At 42.1% G+C, this 18,617-nt stretch overlaps 1 protein-coding gene across 4 annotated transcripts in view; it reads left to right on the forward strand.

The window, feature by feature from the left end:
• The window catches only part of LOC141113856 (cholesterol transporter ABCA5-like), a 99,923-nt gene that overhangs the window by 68,976 nt on the left and 12,330 nt on the right, over positions 1-18,617 (forward strand). For 3 of the 4 annotated variants that reach the window (XM_073607186.1, XM_073607183.1, XM_073607185.1), the window contains 11 exons: positions 2,060-2,173; positions 7,664-7,786; positions 9,789-9,848; positions 12,372-12,463; positions 13,773-13,893; positions 14,830-14,953; positions 15,378-15,469; positions 15,946-16,115; positions 16,506-16,581; positions 17,253-17,347; positions 17,753-17,872. In XM_073607186.1, the coding sequence (XP_073463287.1) occupies positions 2,060-2,173; positions 7,664-7,786; positions 9,789-9,848; positions 12,372-12,463; positions 13,773-13,893; positions 14,830-14,953; positions 15,378-15,469; positions 15,946-16,115; positions 16,506-16,581; positions 17,253-17,347; positions 17,753-17,872 (1,187 nt within the window). The remainder of the gene's footprint in view (positions 1-2,059; positions 2,174-7,663; positions 7,787-9,788; positions 9,849-12,371; positions 12,464-13,772; positions 13,894-14,829; positions 14,954-15,377; positions 15,470-15,945; positions 16,116-16,505; positions 16,582-17,252; positions 17,348-17,752; positions 17,873-18,617) is intronic. The other variant, XM_073607184.1, reaches the window with a different exon arrangement.

The following is an 18,617-nucleotide window of genomic DNA, read 5'->3' on the forward strand; positions in this document are numbered from 1 at the left end:
TCTGTAGAGGTCCAACATGTCCCCTGCTGTGTTATAGCCAGAGCTCTCCAATCAGCAAGAAGAAGTATGCGCTTTTCTGATTGCACAGCTATATATCTGCCACATTAGGGGGTGCGTTGGTCCTCTGCAAGGAAACCTTGCCAACCCACATTGTTCAGTCCTGGTCCATCATTGTCACCAAGCTTGGAAGGAAGACGGTCCAAAGCAATGTTGTCATCACTGGGTTTCAGTCAGTGGCGGCTGGTGCTCAATGTTTTTGGGGGGGTGGCGGCGGCAAACCAGTGCCACCCCCCCTTCCAGAAGACGGACAGGAAGGTGGCGATTTCCCTCCCCCCACGGGAGACGGATGGGAGGGCGGTGATCTGAGGCCTCTTTACCTTAGGAATTAGATGGTAGGGCTGCTGCTCCTCCCTACGGGGCCGTTGCTTCTCCACCTCTCCTCCTGGCCGAACAGGAAGTGGGTCCTGAGACCCAATTGGCCGGGAGTCCTAAGACCCCCTGGCCAATCGGGTCTCAGGACCTGCTTCCTAATTGGCCAGGAGGAGAATCAGTAAGACAATAGCGAATAATAATTTGCTATTGTCAAACAAGTGGGTGGGCTCTGGGGGGAGTGCTCTCCCCCCAGAGCCCACCCTTTTTTGAAGCCAATTAGAGCCTCAGGCTCTAATCATGTGCTTAAAAAAAAAAGTACTCCCCTCAAGAGGTCTTAGGCTAAGTTCACATTGATGCGGGTCACAGCAGGGGGTCGGGTTCGTCCCTGTCCACTCTTTCAGGTGCGAATCAGGTCCTTTTCCAATGCAGACCATGGCTGCCCCAGAGCTGCGTGAACCGGCTCCACTGAAAGCTGGTCACACTCTCCTGTCATGCGAATCGGATGTGGGGAAGCCTAAATTTTGATACAAACAGTGGGCTGGCTCTTGGGAGGAGTTATGCAAATATCAGAACACCTTTTTGAGGGCAGATGTCAGTCTGGAGAAGTGGGCGTGCCTATGCAGACTCCATTTGCATGCAGACCACCCCACCTATTGCCCACAAGCATTGCCGCTGATAAGACAGTACAGTCAGCGCTCCTGTACTGGGCCCAGGCCTCATCAGTTCAATAGGGGGGGCCCGGGCACCTGCTCAGAAGCAGGGTCGGCTGTATTGTCTTATTACAGACATCAATCCTCTTCTACCTTCCCCTGCAACGGTGCCAGCTTCTTCCTCTGGCTGCAGTACAGGGAAGTGTTTCTAGCACAAGCACCCCTTCCATCTGCTGTCTAGGCCCCCCTGTGTTCCCCTTTCCCCAGGAAACTGCTGGCTTCCCTCCTCTCCTCTTGGAAGCTGCTGTAGGCACACAGGGGGATGTTTTAGGATGGAGAGGGAAGGAAAGAGGGAAGGAGCCAGTAAATAAATAATTTATTGGCCCCTTTTTTTCCTGAATGAACATAGTGAGTGATCAGTACCAATCACTCCTGTGTCCATTCATCACTGAAGCATAGTAAACTGTGGTTGCTATGCTTCAGTTTGTGAATGAGCACGAAGCTTCAGAATGCTTCCAATTCATTCAACTGAGGCTGAAAAGAAAGGCACTGATAAAATCTATGTCCTTAGTCACTTCTGGCGGTGGGGGGGGTTTGGAGGCTGTCAGGTAGGCTGTATGGGGCCCCGTGATTTCTAACAGCAGCCCTGTCCACATGTGGTTCTAAGCTTTCATGATTGAAAGAGTTTAAATCCAATAAATGAAAGGGGTGGGCCAGGGCATCCTCCAGGATGTCAGTCTGGAATAGTAGGCATTCCTAGGCACTCGCCCTCCAGCCAGGAACTGAGGAGGGTTCTATCTGACTTGTTGCAGCTTCTAATGCACAATGTGAGAAGCTCACAGTGTGCAGTGAAATCAGAGGAAGGCATTTCAGTCCAGGAGAGGAACCGGTACACCTGTGCAAGACTGAAGGGAAGGCTGGAGGTCAGGTTTAGGGTGGCCTCAGATTACAATAACTTCATGACAATTCTACATTTGGCCAGCGTCTGAGGAATCTGATTATGTTAGTTACGTTACAGTTATGTTTTTGATTTGCAGATTGTGGAAATTTTGGGTTACGGCATGGCCATGGTCCTCTATGTTTACTCAATCACATTTTTATTTGGGAAGAGGAAGATTCATCATGACCGATGGTCCTTCTTCTTTATCTTGGTAAGTTGGTGACATCGTCTCTAGAGGGTCACTTCGGCTTTTTCATGTCTACAAACCGGAGATCATGTCCTGTGAGCCACATTCTAAGCAACAGATTTGTTTGCAGCATTTTATTTGGGTCTACAGACAGCAAGAAAAACTCTCTGGGATTTGGATGGTGAAGCTCTTGGAGGCTCCAAATAAATGACCATGTGGCAGCTTACTACTACCTAATGGAGCCCCAACTGGGTCCGAAGAAGAGTCAAAGGATGAGAGGACCACGCTGTAGAGATCTATCTAGACCCCGCCCTTCCTTTTTGACCCCCCTGCTTCTCATAAGCCCCACCCCTTATAGAATCTGCCCACTCCGTCCCCTGTATTTCACTTGCTTCCACCCATAGTGTCAGGAGTATACAGCTCAGCATCACAGGACAGAGTATACAGTTCCAGAATCACAGGATAGAGTATACAGCTCCAGAATCACAGGACAGAGTATACAGCTCAGCATCACAGGACAGAGTATACAGCTCAGCATCACAGGACAGAGTATACAGCTCAGCATCACAGGACAGAGTATACAGCCCCAGAATCACAGGATTGAGTATACAGCTCAGCATCACAGGGCAGAGTATACAGCTTCAGAATCACAGGACAGAGTATACAGCTTCAGAATCACAGGACAGAGTATACAGCTCAGCAACACAGGACAGAGTATACAGCTTCAGAATCACAGGACAGAGTATACAGCTCCAGAATCACAGGACAGAGTATACAGCTCCAGAATCACAGGACAGAGTATACAGCTTCAGAATCACAGGACAGAGTATACAGCTCCAGAATCACAGGACAGAGTATACAGCTCCAGAATCACAGGACAGAGTATACAGCTCCAGAATCACAGGACAGAGTATACAGCTCCAGAATCACAGGACAGGGTATACAGCCCCAGAATCACAGGACAGAGTATACAGCCCCAGAATCACAGGACAGAGTATACAGCTCCAGAATCACAGGACAGATTATACAGCTCAGCATCACAGGACAGAGTATACAGCCTCAGAATCACAGGACAGAGTATATAGATCAGCCTCACAGATCAGGGTATATACAGCTCAGCCTCACAGATCAGGGTATATACAGCTCAGCCTCACAGAATTGTCATGTGTACCAGTTTATCACTGCCTCTGTGTTCACCATTAGTAAATATCCGCCCAAAAACCTACATAAACCTCACTGACCACATGTGGAAAACATAGCGACCGTTGTAAATAGTAAAAGACAATATATTTTTTCTTTCATTAATTATTGTACATTTTGTTTCACACTATGAACCTAACAATCCGGCCGATTCTGCAAGAAGGTGCTGCTCAGGCCGTGCGTTCCATCCCTGGAGCCACGGCGTCACTTCCAGAAGTGACGCCGCGACTCCGAGGTAAAAAATAAAGACCATGTCCTATGGCGGTGCCAATAGAAAACCCCACAACAAGGAGAATGACTGCAATATGGGAGTGTTGCTTCGCATTGCTCTGCGCCACAAGGACTCCCAAAAGCAGCCAAATGAAGTGTCTCACCTGAAATCACGTGATTGCATAGACGTAAATCACGGGGTGGCGCTCGTGCGCCCCCTATGGACGGGCCACCACTGGTAAGGGGACTCTGGAAGGGTAAATTTTGGACTTTATTTCTTTGTAAGCTGTAAAAATTAGGGAAAAGGTAGAGGGGAAACATTGGGACTTTAAATGAGGCCATGGCCTGGTAAGGTCATGTGCCTCCATCCCTGACAATGATATTGTTAGAAGTAGGAACAAAAGGGTGGGACTTTGAACGAAGCACGTGGTTGAAATGAATACAATGGTGGAAATTGAGATATTTAATATTCCGTACATAAGATTACACACATGATTTCCATATACTTACAAATATAAATACACATTAAACGTGGCGTCAATTCCTAAAACAGCGGTGACTGGTAATAAGATGGTTAAAAATGGGTAACATGATAGAGTTGCAGAGTCCACCGTATGTCACAGTTGGGTACAAAAATGTTGCAAGGTAACATCTGCATGGCCTATGACCTTACTGGTCCCTGTCACATAATGTGATAGTACGAATATATCAACATTAGAAACTGTTAGAGCTGTAGTATACTGGTACACGGCAGTTGTTAGCTAGACGCGTTTCGCGGCTTGCTACCGCTCATCAGGAGCAAGCATGGGGTGTATCTGCAAATGAGAGATGAACAACTAGATAAATAATCTTGTATCAATAGAGGAGAGGAGAATGGAGATGGAAACCCCCCACCAATAGATCACAAGTATATATGAAGCTGGAGGCGTAATGTCAAGGACCACGGACCACCCAAAGGCATCAGTGTCGGGAGCTGGGGGGGCTGGTCCAACGGCGACACACATCACGGGCGGCAACCCGGGCACACCTAAGGTGAACATAAGAGTAGGAGGTGATTAGGCCAAATAAATGTAGTGCAAGATGGTGTGATGACAGTGAGGTCTGTGTCGTGTGGTGGGGCTAATGTATGAGGGGAAGGGGAAAAAAGGAATGGTGGGGAGTGAATGAACAGGAGTGAGGGTGGACAGCCATGGCGAAAGGCGCCTAAGGACAGGAGTGTGTATGAACGACAACCAAAGTGACGCCGCCAGGTCACACCTCAGTCTGTTCAGGAGCTCAGTGAGGCCCTGATCCAAATCTGGGAGGAAATACCCCAGGAGACCATCGGTCATCTCATTAGGAGCATGCCCGCCCCCCCCCGACATTGTCAGGCAGGCATACAAGCATGTGGGGGCCACAAACTACTGAGGACCATCCTGATTTGCTGCAATTAAACAATTAAATTTCAGCAAAATGGACTATGGTCTGCTGCATCATTTTTTCACCTTGATTTTCGGGGTGTCTTTGAATTCAGCCCTCTGTAGGGTGATAATTTTCATTTCCACCAAACAATGTGGCATCCTTTCATTCCTAACACATTACCCAGTCCATACCAGTATAGATCCTAACACATTACCCAGTCCATACCAGTATAGATCCTAACACATTACCCAGTCCATACCAGTATAGATCCTAATACATTACCCAGTCCATACCAGTATAGATCCTAACACATTACCCAGTCCATACCAGTATAGATCCTAACACATTACCCAGTCCATACCAGTATAGATCCTAACACATTACCCAGTCCATACCAGTATAGATCCTAACACATTACCCAGTCCATACCAGTATAGATCCTAACACATTACCCAGTCCATACCAGTATAGATCCTAACACATTACCCAGTCCATACCAGTATAGATCCTAATACATTACCCAGTCCATACCAGTATAGATCCTAACACATTACCCAGTCCATACCAGTATAGATCCTAACACATTACCCAGTCCATACCAGTATAGATCCTAACACATTACCCAGTCCATACCAGTATAGATCTTAACACATTACTCAGTCCATACCAGTACAGATCCTAACACATTACCCAGTCCATACCAGTATAGATCCTAACACATTACCCAGTCCATACCACTATAGATCCCAACACATTACCCAGTCCATACCAGTATAGATCCTAACACATTACCCAGTCCATACCAGTATAGATCCTAACACATTACCCAGTCCATACCAGTATAGATCCTAACACATTACCCAGTCCATACCACTATAGATCCCAACACATTACCCAGTCCATACCAGTATAGATCCTAACACATTACCCAGTCCATACCAGTATAGATCCTAACACATTACCCAGTCCATACCAGTATAGATCCTAACACATTACCCAGTCCATACCACTATAGATCCCAACACATTACCCAGTCCATACCAGTATAGATCCTAACACATTACCCAGTCCATACCAGTATAGATCCTAACACATTACCCAGTCCATACCAGTATAGATCCTAACACATTACCCAGTCCATACCAGTATAGATCCTAACACATTACCCAGTCCATACCAGTATAGATCCTAACACATTACCCAGTCCATACCAGTATAGATATCCAGCGTGATATTTTTCCCCACTGAGATCTGATGTGTTTTCAAAGTGTTCCTTTCCTTTTTTTGAGCAGTGTATATCATTATAAAAATATTATGGAATATCACACGGATAGTTAGACAGATTAACCACTGGTCCTCCGGAAGGTTTTACCCCCTTCATCACCAGGCCATTTTTTGCTATTCAGCACTGCGCTACTTTGACAATTACATGATCATGCAACGCTGTACCCAAATTAAATTTATCTAATTTTTTTCACACAAATTTTTTTTTCTTTTGGTGGTATTTGATCACCACTGCGTTTTTTTTATACTTTTGCAAAAAACAAAAAAAGCCCGCAAATTTAAAAAAAAAAATATATATATATATATAGATATATATCTATATATATAGATATATATCTATACATATATATATATTTTTTTGCTATAAATCATATCCAATAAAAAATAATAAGAAACTAATTTCTTCATAAATTTAGGCCAAAATGTATTCTGCTACACGTCTTTGGTAAAAAAAGAAAATCCCAATAAGTGTATATTGATTGGTTTCCTTTTTTATACTAGCAACTATGGCGATCAGCGACCTATAATGGAATGCAATAGTGCGGTTGACAATCTGACACTAACTGATGCCTGGGGGGGGGGGGTCACTGACTAACTGACATCCTCAGTGACACTAATACAGTGATCAGTGATAAAACTATGCACTGTCACTTTACTAATGACACTGGCTGGGAAGGTGTTAATATCTAGGGGCAATCAAGGGGTTAACTGTGTGCCTAACAATGTGTAATGTGTGTAATATGTGGTGCTTTTACTAAGTGATCTTGTCTTTTTTCACTGCTTTGCAGGGAATAACAAAACAGCAAGATCACCTGTCAGTGTACAGAGCTCTGTGTTGTTTACAACACAGAGCTCTCTTCCATGAATGACGGAGACGATCAGCGAGTCCCAGGGGTCAATCATTGTTTTGTAACAGTTGCGATCACAGCCGGGGTGGTGGGCGCACGCCCCTTACGTAGAGGTGCTGATCACATACCAGATATGTGATCCAGAGCACAGAAGCCGCCCTGCCACAGTAGATGTATGTAGCGCGGCCGCTAAGCAGTTAAATGACAAGAGTACAAATCTACTACAAAAAGAAGTGACATGTGCAAGTAAATACCATTAAAAAATGACAAATTCATGAAGAAACTCATATACGTTGGATGCCTGGATGTTCCGGTCCCCTGATGACGTCAATTGTGATGAAACGCGTCAACATGAGCTAACAATCTGACTTTTATTTTCTTTTTACAATGTAGTACTACTAATATATTTTGTCCTTTTTATCTCTAGACAAAAGCTATAGGAAATATAAATGAAAGTAAAGTATTGGTGTAAAATGTGATATTTGTAGGTTGATCACATGTTGCTTTTCGATTTTGTGGCCGACATTCTGGTGCCGGGTCACCTCTCACCTGGATTTCTGGTCTCTTGCAGTCTTCCTTCATCCCGATAATATACAACACATTTCAATTTTTCATTCCTTTGCCAAAAGAATTATATTTCATCTACTTGATCTTGGTGCCACCCAGCAATTTGATGGCGTTTTTGATCAATCTGGTGAGTGTTGATACATCGCTTTTTATATCACACATTATTACAGTAAAACATGACATACTGGGGATGTGCCGGCAAATAAAAAGACAAAACAAAAATGTGAAATGTGTTCTTTACATGTAGAAGTTAAAGAATATGTCAGCCCAACATTTCCTATTCCTAATATGAGCCTGATGTCCCATGTACTTGTATGCACAAGTCTCCTGTTCTATTCGTATTGCTTCCTTTGTGTGAAATCCCTGGTGATCCTGCCAGTCCCCCCTGCTTTCTTATTAGAAATTGACCACACTAGGCATGAGAGCACAGCGTGGTCAGTTATCTAGCGGTGCTGAGCCTCTTTCAATGATCCCACTTGTCCTGACATGCCCCCCCTCACATAGCCTTTTACTGGGGAGACCAGTGTGCTGCTGTTTCTTCTCCCCTTGCTCTCTGAGCTGCTTATGCAGCTGAGAACAGAGGGCATGTGATCACTTATAAAAGAAGTAAAAGAAGAGGGGAAAATGTATTTATGGCATTTATTTATTTATATAGAGATATATATATATATATATCTCTATATATCACTCCCTGTTGGTAATTTTAAGAACAAACTCGCCACTACTCAAAATACCACCACTGCGCCTCAGGACAGACAATATATCTGGAAGCTGCCACTTTAAAAGAAGTCAAATGAAAACTGAATTTTAACCACTTGTCAATGAAAAATAAATATATGATAATAAGTAAAAAATAGTGGCGCTGAATAAATGCTCAAGTTTGATCACCCCAAAGTGAAAAAGTGACTACAAGATACTAAGTAGAAATATAAAAAATATACTGTAACTAAAATAAAAAAACAAAATGTTGAACAAAAAATAAATGATAAACTCAAATTACACCCTGTGACAAGTGAAATAAGATGATGAAACAGTGAAATTGATCAATCAAAAAGACAAAATAATATATAAAAAATAGTCCATAAAGTGTTTAAGGGAAATCCAAAATCGATGTGAGGTTCTCCTATTCCCCTCCCCGACATGTTTCGTCACAAGGAATCCCATGATTAAGTCCTTGTGACGAAACATGTCCGGGCGTGGCTGTACGGCAATCAACATCACTGACACATAGGAAGTGGACGAGTGAGTTATCCGCTGCTTTTGAAGGATTTAAAGTCTTGCTGTAATCACTTTTGCTGATTTTGAATTTTCACAATGTGAGTGCAAAGATTGAAGGTTTTAAGTGTATTTTATTAAAACATTTTTCTACGGTATTACACTATTGGTGCACTTTTATTACTTACATGTGGAGAATATGTGAGACACACGGCTGGAATTTGGATGCTTGCTTTGAAACCCTATTCGTGTGGTTTAAATGCGCTTTAGCCTTAGCCTAACATGAGAATGTAGGCATTGGAATTTGGTGAGTGTGTTTTAGGGGAGTGGAATCACAGACACACTGGTGTGGTGGATGGAATAGGAGAACCTCACATCCATTTTGGATTTCCCTTAAACACTTTATGGACTATTTTTTATATATTATTTTGTCTTTTTGATTGATCAGTTTCACTGTTTCATCATCTTATTTCACTTGTCACAGGGTGTAATTTGAGTTTATTATTTATTTTTTGTTCAACATTTTATTTTAGTTACAGTATATTTTTTATATTTCTACTTAGTATCTTGTAGTCACTTTTTCACTTTGGGGTGATCAAACACCCACTTGAGCATTTATTCGGCGCCACTATTTTTTACTTATTGTCATATATTTAATTTTCATTGGGTAAATTTCATTGGTTTCAGTGGTTAAAATTCAGTTGAGATATATATATATATATATATATATATATATATATATATATATATACGGAGACATAAAGAAAACCTGATCGAGTTTCTTAACTTTCCCCATAAAACAAATGTTTTATCTAGAGATACACTTTAATCAAGTATTCTGATTGGTGAACTTTAGTAAAGTGATGGAATTGGAAATCTCTGTATAATACAATGATATGATATTCTCTTCCTAGGTTTACCTTCGTGATCCTTATTACATTGATATGCCAACTGTGTACGGCCAGCTGGTGATTGTAAGTAAAGGAAAATTCCGATCAAAGTAATAAACTCCTTGTGAAGTGTTCAGAGACCAGAGGGACTCGGTTCTATCCAAGCAGTGCCAGGACAAAGTCATCCAGTGCCCAGGGCAAAAATGGCAAACTGTGCACATTGGTGTCAGTGAACACAATAATAACCCCCAACATTGGTGTCAGTGAACACAATAATAACCCCCAACATTGGTGTCAGTGAAGTCCATAATAATCCCAACATTGGTGTCATTTCCTGCAATTATAACCCCCTGTACTGGTGCCAAAATCTGCAATAATAACCCCCAGCATTAGTGCCAATTTCCGCAATAATTAACCATAAGCATCAGTGTCAATAGCAGCAATAATTGCCCCCTGCATTGGTGCCTGTTTTTGCAATAAACCCCAGCATTGATGTCAGTTTAAATAATAATAACCCCCAGCAATGGTGTTCGTAAATGCAATAATAACCCCCAGAATTGGTGCCAGTGTAAAAATTAATAAGCCCCAGCATTGGTGTCAGTAAATGAAATAATAACCCCCAACATTGGTGTCAGTAAACGCAATAATAATCTCCAACATTGGTGCCAGTTTCTGCAATAACCCCCAACATTGGTGTCAGTAGCAGAAATAAATAACCCCCAACATTGGTGCCAGTTTCTGCAATAATAACCCCCAACATTGGTGTCAGTAGCAGAAATAAATAACCCCCAGCATTGGTGCCAGTTTCTGCAGTAATAAGCACCAGAATATGTGGTCAGTGGGTCTTTTTTAGATCCCCCTCCATTGATGGCCTTTTAACTTTCCTACAGTTATGGTCTGTGATGGTGCTATTTACATCCCTCCCCATTGGTGGTCAGTGGCAGTGTTAACCCCTTTATGATGCATTGGTGGTCAGTGGCAGTGTTTATCAATTCCTTCGTAGTGCACCATGAAGGAGTTAATCATTAACACTGCCGCTGACCACTAATGCATTAGTAACCAATGGCAGTTCATGATTCCCCTTTGTGCTGCATTACTGACCAATGGCAGAGTTAGCTGATGATCCCCATTACCCCCCCTGCAGTCACAAAGCCCCCCACACCCCCAGTGGAGTAACTAGTTCAAGAAAATGCATTAATGACTGAGAACATGTGTATCCTCCTGCCTGCAGTGCCAGACTTACTTCACTCCACCTGTCCCCCCCCCACCCCCCCATTGAACTGTTGCGCCCGGGGCGCACATCCCTTCCGCCCCCTTGTCTGGACCTTGTGTTCAGGCATCAGAGTTCAGTCCTCTCTCACCCCTTTCTGTTGATAATGTAGGAACCATTGCTGGAGATGCAGAAGAAGAATTCACGGTTGTGTCACGGTTACATATCAGTTAGCAGTGATGCGGCATCCATAGATTGGCCAGCCATGGAACGTTGTCTTTCATTGATTGGCCCAAGCTGCCTTTACTCTGCAGTGGGAACACGTATTCTAGGGTGACAATTCTGCTTCACTCTGATACACTCTGAAAAACTTCAAGGGCGTGTCTCCTAAGTTCAGCTCCACCCCCACACCCCCTTTCCTGCCACAACTCTGTCAGCACTATTACCAGCTGTCAAAATGACAGCCAGGAATTGCTACCTATTACCTGGCAGGTGTGGTTATCAGAATGTTGTGTAAAATGACCCTTTGTAGATAGTCTGCAAATGTCACTGAGTAATATAATGTCTTGTTACATTGTAGTTACCTCTTTTGTTACTATATGTACTTGTATTTCATTCATATGTAGAGGTGTGAATTATCACCTGCATATGATATATGTTGAAGAAACCTTACATAAAGTAAAACTAAATTATTCTTTTAATAAAATGTATTCCAGTTTAACCCCTTATTAACCAATAGCTAAATCTAGTTAGTCCTAATGCACTCCTTCCTCCCCTTCCCCCTTTGCTGTTTTTTTTTTTGTTTGTTTTTCTGTTTTTTTATATCTATTTTTTTACCAATCATATTAATTCTTTTTTTTTTATCTGATTCTTTTCTATATCTAGTTTTTTTTTTTTTTTTTTAAACCAATCATATTAAATTATTTATTTATTTATTTTTTCAGTTACATTGTCATGCATTTGTACCAGAAACTGAATTTTACTGTCACTCTAAATATGTCAAATTATAAATTACAGGTACTTTTTATTTACAGTAAAACTTTTTTTTTCTAACACTTGTCAAAATAGAAAAAAAAACTTTTTTTTGTATAGATTACATAGAAATTAAAATTATTTTTTTATTATTTATTTATCAAAAATTTTGCAAAACAATATTACCAAAAAGAGAGCCACTTTGTCCCCAAAATCAATGTTTATTACTTTGTTATCCTAAGTAATGACAAAGTTATTGCTTGATAAACCGGCCCATAGTGGAAAATGTAAAATTGCTCCATAGGAGTGAACAGGTACAAGAAGTGCATAGAGGGCCAAAAACTAGCATTGTCACTGGTATGAATTGTGAGAATTTCCACCTCTCCACCTCACCCGGTTTCTGACTCTCTCTGCTTCCTCTTCAGCCGTACGCACAAACCATCATACTCTGGGGCCTCCTGTGGTTTCTGGAATGGTGGATTGGAACCAGAAGTTTAAAACAAGATCCGGTATTCAGGTGGGTTGCTGAACAACGTACATCACAAGGGTAATCATTTATATAGATTTGATTGTGGATGCGGCCACCTAGTTGAACATAAATAAAGCTAAAGCCACAGAAAACAATCCAGGAGTGGGTACTGATCTCACTGTGGACTCATCTCTTGGCTTTGAATAAGACAGACCTTTTTTCCCCCCTGGGACAAGACCAGTAAAATGTGTTGGGCTGGTGGCCATAAGTGGAGAAGCTTCACCATTTAGACATCAGGACCAGCAGTCAGTGACCCATGCTGGGCATTGGAGTTGAGCAAACTTCGGTAAAGTTTCACCAGTTGTGGTTCAGCCAAACTTTTAAAAAATTCACGCACCTCCAAAATACTGAAATTCTAAACCCAAAGTCCTTTAGAAGTTGAAGGTAATCTGAACCAGTCTCCAAGAAAGTGTGTATTACAGAGCAGCCAATGATGATAAATTGGTTTGGGAAGCTGACCTGGTGGCAGTCAAGCTAAGAGTGGTCAGCAGATGAAGACAAAAGATAGAAGCAGCCTTTTGCCACTTTCTCCCAGAAGCCTTTTCGGGATCTATAAAAATAATTTAGATTTGACTTACAGCCTCCAAATTCATAAAACTCGATCTGAATCTAAGTTCATCCAAATTTAAGGATTACCTCCGCTGGGCGTTGTATAGTTATCTGCTCCCTGTTCAAACTTGGGATTGCAGCTCCTAGCAGAGGAAAGTCTTCCAGCTACAATGGAAGCCAATACTGGAAGATGAGAAAAAAAGTGTATCACGATAAACCACGTCCTTAAGGAGCACCACCCTCTCACCATGCCCACCAATCACTGCGGCTCCATGGCACTCTCTGCATGGTATACACATTCTTTATTCTACAGAAATCCAACCCCACCAAGAACGGGCAACTATGTTGTGTTTTCCCTCCAAGCCAATGGTTCCCAGTCCTCTACTGGATGAAGACATTAGGCCCCCAAATGCTGAGTATAGTCCATGTCATAGTACTTGGTCTGTGTGCATTTTGTAGACTCTTGTACCCTTTGTACTCCACCATTTGTTAAACAGAACTATTCACATGTAAACTATATTTCACCGTCCGACACATTGTAACATTGTAAGTGATGTCCTCTACCTAGCATGTGCTTTTATCTATTTCTGATACAATTCCCTTGTATGTTGTCTATATTTCATACACCCATTACAATGTAACATTATTAGGTAGTGTATTGTGTTGTTTTCATTTTTATATTGGGAATATGAAATCACTGCTAACACGTCCCATACTACGGATCTGACACTTTCCTCTCTTCATTCAGATTCACCAAGAGAGAACATCCATTTACCCAGAATCCCGAGCAACTGGATGATGCCGATGAGGAGGTCCTTGCTGAGAAAGAAAGGGTTAACACTTTAAAAACAACAGATCAGGAGGAGGAGGTAATATATTGCTAAATGCAAATCCACTATATACATATATAAATATACATCACACTCCTGTATGTTAACTGTCACATCATGTCCTGCACACCATATGAAACTTGGAATCAGGCTGGCAGTGGGAGTGGCTGCTCTGCTAGCTGACCATAAGAGGAGGTGGTGAGAAGGAGTAAATGGTCATAGTTCGTCTCTGCTCATTACTTTGTCAGATTATAGAGAGTACCCCATCTATCAGCGATGTGTAAATGTAAGAAGTCTACAAAGGGCACTGTATGGAGCGAACTTTCTCAACCCTTTCTTAAATTAGTTTCCAGGTCTCAAGGAACCCCTGATAAAATGAATGTATCTGGGATCAGAGGGAAAAATGCCCCCCTTACAGGGTTGGTTTTGCCAAGTGGTGTTGGTCTTGGAATTATACCGGCACCACCAAATGGGAGGTCAGTCAGCCACAACTCAAGGAACCTCTGGAGGAAACCTTGCTGAGAATGTCTGGTCCAGCCTGTCCTAGAAGTGTAACGCTGCAGATAAAAATATTAACAGAAGTTACAGATTTTACTTACTTTGTAGCAGACACATGAGACTCTTCTTGTATTGGCCCATTTTTGAAATGTTTTATCAATTACAAATGTCACGACAATCAGAAGTCCTTCAGAATCAAATCACACATTGACTTTGGGGGTTATTTACTAAAGGAAAATCCACTTTGCACTGAAAGTGCACTTGGAAGTAAAGTCGCTGTAGATCTGAGAGGGACATGCAAAGAAAACAAAAAACAGCATTTTAGCTTGCACATGATTGGATGATAAAATCAGCAGAGCTTCCACTCATTTCAGATCTACCCCTTAGATTTAGAGCGACTGCACTTCCAAGTGCACTTTCAGTGCAAAGTGGATTTGCCTTTCGTAAATAACCCCCTTTGTGTTTTTACCCTTCAAGAGGCCGACCATCCTCGTGGACAGTTTGCGTAAAGAGTTTAAGGAGAAGTCAGGCATCTGTGGACGCTTCAGGAAGAAGAAGAAGAGAACGGCCATCAGTAACACCTCGTTCTGCGTCAAGAAAGGTCAGTTCCTGTTCATTTCTGTTTCTTTTAATGACGTTGGCCATAGAGAATGTGCGTCCAAAACACCTACTGTATGTGTGGTTGGAAATGTGTGGCCAAAACACCCATGTGTGGTTGGAAATGTGAACAACGGCATCTATGATCCAATTTTAATCCCACTGAAAGCAAAAGAGTCCACATGACAGTGCCGGTCTATGTGTCAGATATAAAGGATATGTTCTCTTTTTCCATGATTTAACATCACAACGTTTCAGATTAAAGTCTGCAGTAATGGAGGTACTTTAACCCTTAAACACCCAGATCATTTCTTTTCAGTGGAGCAGGGGTCTGATTGGTTGCTGGAGGAAAGCAGATAGTTCTTCTTTCAGACATTTAGAAATATCAATGTATCAGTTTTGTCTGTTTTTTTTATTTTATTTTAAAGGTGAAGTCCTGGGACTTCTGGGCCCCAACGGTGCTGGCAAGACCACATCTGTGCTGATTCTGGCAGGAGAGAAGAAACCATCAGCTGGACAGGTGAGAAGGCATGGAGTGGAGGTCTTCAGGGTTCATGTATAGAGGTGCTTGAGGGACATCTCACCCACTGTGGTTATGACGGACTAAGGAAAAAGGTTCCCTAGAAAACACTCAGCACTAAGCCTCAAGGGAAGCCCTCTCAGCACTTCGGCCTCCGACCCGGTACGTGATACTGTGGTTATGAGGGACCAAGGCAAAATGTTTTCTAGAAAACACTGCACCACCAAAATGCAATCAATAAAACATTACCAATTATCACAAATTCATCTACAGGCAAGAAAGCATTAAAACATCTGAGAACCCCAGTAATTAAACGATTCATTTTTATAAAAAAAAAAAAAGGTTATTGTCCCTACAGATAGATTCACCTAACCACATTTCCTAAAATATTATGATGGGCCCCATTACTGGTTGGCTTTGAGCCAATGTCCAGCGTGGCATTCTTATAAGGCACCTTCACTGACTGCCTCCTACAGGTGTTGCTGGGTAATGCAGGAGACCCCCATAGGACTAAAGACTCTGCAGCTTTGGGCTACTGTCCCCAACACAACCCTCTGTGGCCCAACCTCACTGTGAAGGAACATCTGGAGATCTACGCCGCTGTGAAGGGCATGAATAAAGAGGACACAAACCGTGCTATTAAACGGTAAGTTAACATGCAATGAACTTTCCTCATGATGCAGACCAGGAGTTGTAGGACTCCATTTCCTTTGCTCTCCTTAATATTGTTTGGTCTTGACAGTCCCATCAACAGTTATGTTGGCCTTACCATTATGCTTTTAGGTTGTTGGAGAAAACAGAGTCTAAAGGAAAGTCACACAAACACACGCAAACCTAACACAGTGGCCTTGTCAGAATGAAACCCAAGACTTCAGCGCTACAAGGCAACTAACAGCTCAGCTCTGACCTAGCCTTGACAAGCCATCTGTTCACGCACATTTTCCCTATAAACTTCCCTCTCAACATCTTAATAAATCTCACAAGTTAATAAATCCTAACTGTTCTTCTCATTATGTCTCCATACTTTGGTCTGCAGGGTGAGTGAAGCTCTGGAGATGAAGGACCATCTCAACAAACCTGCCAGGAAGTTGTCAGCTGGGGTCTCCAGAAAGGTGCGTTTTTTTGGGACTGTGTTCTTAGTGTGATCAATTGAGTAGATGTGATCAGACACTCAGGATATCTAAAGAGGATCTGCAGAGCTAACCAAGACCATACCCTCATAAACCCAAACTTCACTGTGTCTTGTAAAATGATTGGCTGGACCTTTCCCATTTCCACCAAGTCTGCCCTCTGGAAACCACTGAATGTAGTTGGAGTTGTAAAGCCCAGATTAGAGAGGCTTTCATAAAGCTACCAGTCCAGTAGCTCATCTGTAATTTTATGATAGTTGTTAATGCAGGTGTCCATAATATATATAATAATGGAAGTTAAAAACTCCTTGGTTCCTGAGTCATCTGTCATCCAGCTTGTCCATAAATCTATTCTTTTTATCACCTTTGTTAATATCTGTAATCATTCTGCACATATAACATAACTGAGAGCAGCTATGTTCTGCTGGATTAAGACTTTAGATCACAGATCATGGGTGGAGGCATGGAAGTTAGAATGGTCATATTCCTAACCATTGCAAATGGATCGCTGGTCGAGAATCCGCTACCTATCGCCTCAAAAATTCATACAGTTATCATAAACATTAAGTATTAATAATGTTGTCAATTTTGTGTTGTTTAAGCCAACATAGCAGTAGCCAGAATTGTCCTTTTAGATCTCTGTTGTTCTTTAGGTGTGTTTTGCCATCAGCATGTTGGGTAATCCCACCATTGTTCTCCTGGACGAACCTTCCACTGGTCTGGACCCAAAAGGACAACAAAGGCTTTGGTGAGTCTTGTCACAAGTTGATCAAGGAGCTAATACCTTAAAGGGGTGCTCTTTTATTTTCTTTATACAGACCCTGATTCCTATAGTGACACAATCCAAGAGCCTAACTGTTTAAGCGATCTTCTCTGGACACAGCAAGGCCAGACTTCATTCATGTTGATGTATTTTTTCTCTCATAGTCAAAAAGTTTACTAATTAGTGTCTCTTGCTGCCACATGACCTTCTGACATCAGACTGAGCTGAAGAAATTAAATTAGAGCTCCTAATTTTTTAAGGCCTGAATGTGTAGTTGTAGCACTATTGCCCTTCAGCTTGATGTTGTATGTTCAATCCTACAACACATGCACTTTACTTGGAGGTTTATATACAAAGTATGACACCTTAGGCTTTTCTTGTGCATTCAAGGAGAGCCATCCGAGCGGCCTTCAAGAACAGGGAAAGGGGTGCCATCCTGACCACACACTATATGGAGGAGGCCGAGGCTGTGTGCGACCGCGTGGCAATCATGGTGTCTGGAAAACTCAGGTGAGAAGAAATGATGCCAGGACTGAGTCAGGGGAGACTTTTAGGAAGCCAGGAATACACAGAGGAAGTCAGGATTTCTTCCATGTATGGTCTGTAGGACATTGATCCTGTATACCTGTGTCATGGGGGAACCTTACCCCATAAATCTCAAAAACATCATGGTAGAGACATGAGGAAGGATAATGTAATGCAGATTACTTAGCTCCGGTATGACAGATGATAAAAATTAAAAAATTACCGCATTAAACTTAAACAAAATCAGAAAATAAATAAATAAAGCAGCTGTCAAAATTGTGAGATACACACAAATACAGATAATGGAATTCAATGTGACAGCGCTATAACTAAACGAATAAAAGAAACCAAAAAAGAACTAATCCCAGCAGTGAAAATAAGTGAACTACAACACACAATAATTGTGAAAAATTAATCAATAGTCCATAAAAAACACATCAGTGTAGGTCCTTGTGAAATACACCTCTCGAAAGCAGTGCACCTCCACCACATAGAAGGGGCGCTTACCAAAAGGCAAGCTTTGATAAGCCTGCAGCTAAATCACCCAGCCAGGGCCTCTATCCGAGGAAAACAACTGGAACAAGACACCAAAAACGTCTGGGGAAACTCGAGCATCAGCCACTAGGAGGGGGGATCAAGTATTACCCAAAAAAGCAAGAAGACTCTCCGTGGTGTAAAAATAGTATAAAATTGCACTTACAGAAATGTAGAAATAACGATCAGAGAGAAA

Source organism: Aquarana catesbeiana, linkage group LG12 (genome assembly GCF_042186555.1).
Source record: "Aquarana catesbeiana isolate 2022-GZ linkage group LG12, ASM4218655v1, whole genome shotgun sequence".
Lineage (NCBI taxonomy): Eukaryota > Metazoa > Chordata > Amphibia > Anura > Ranidae > Aquarana > Aquarana catesbeiana.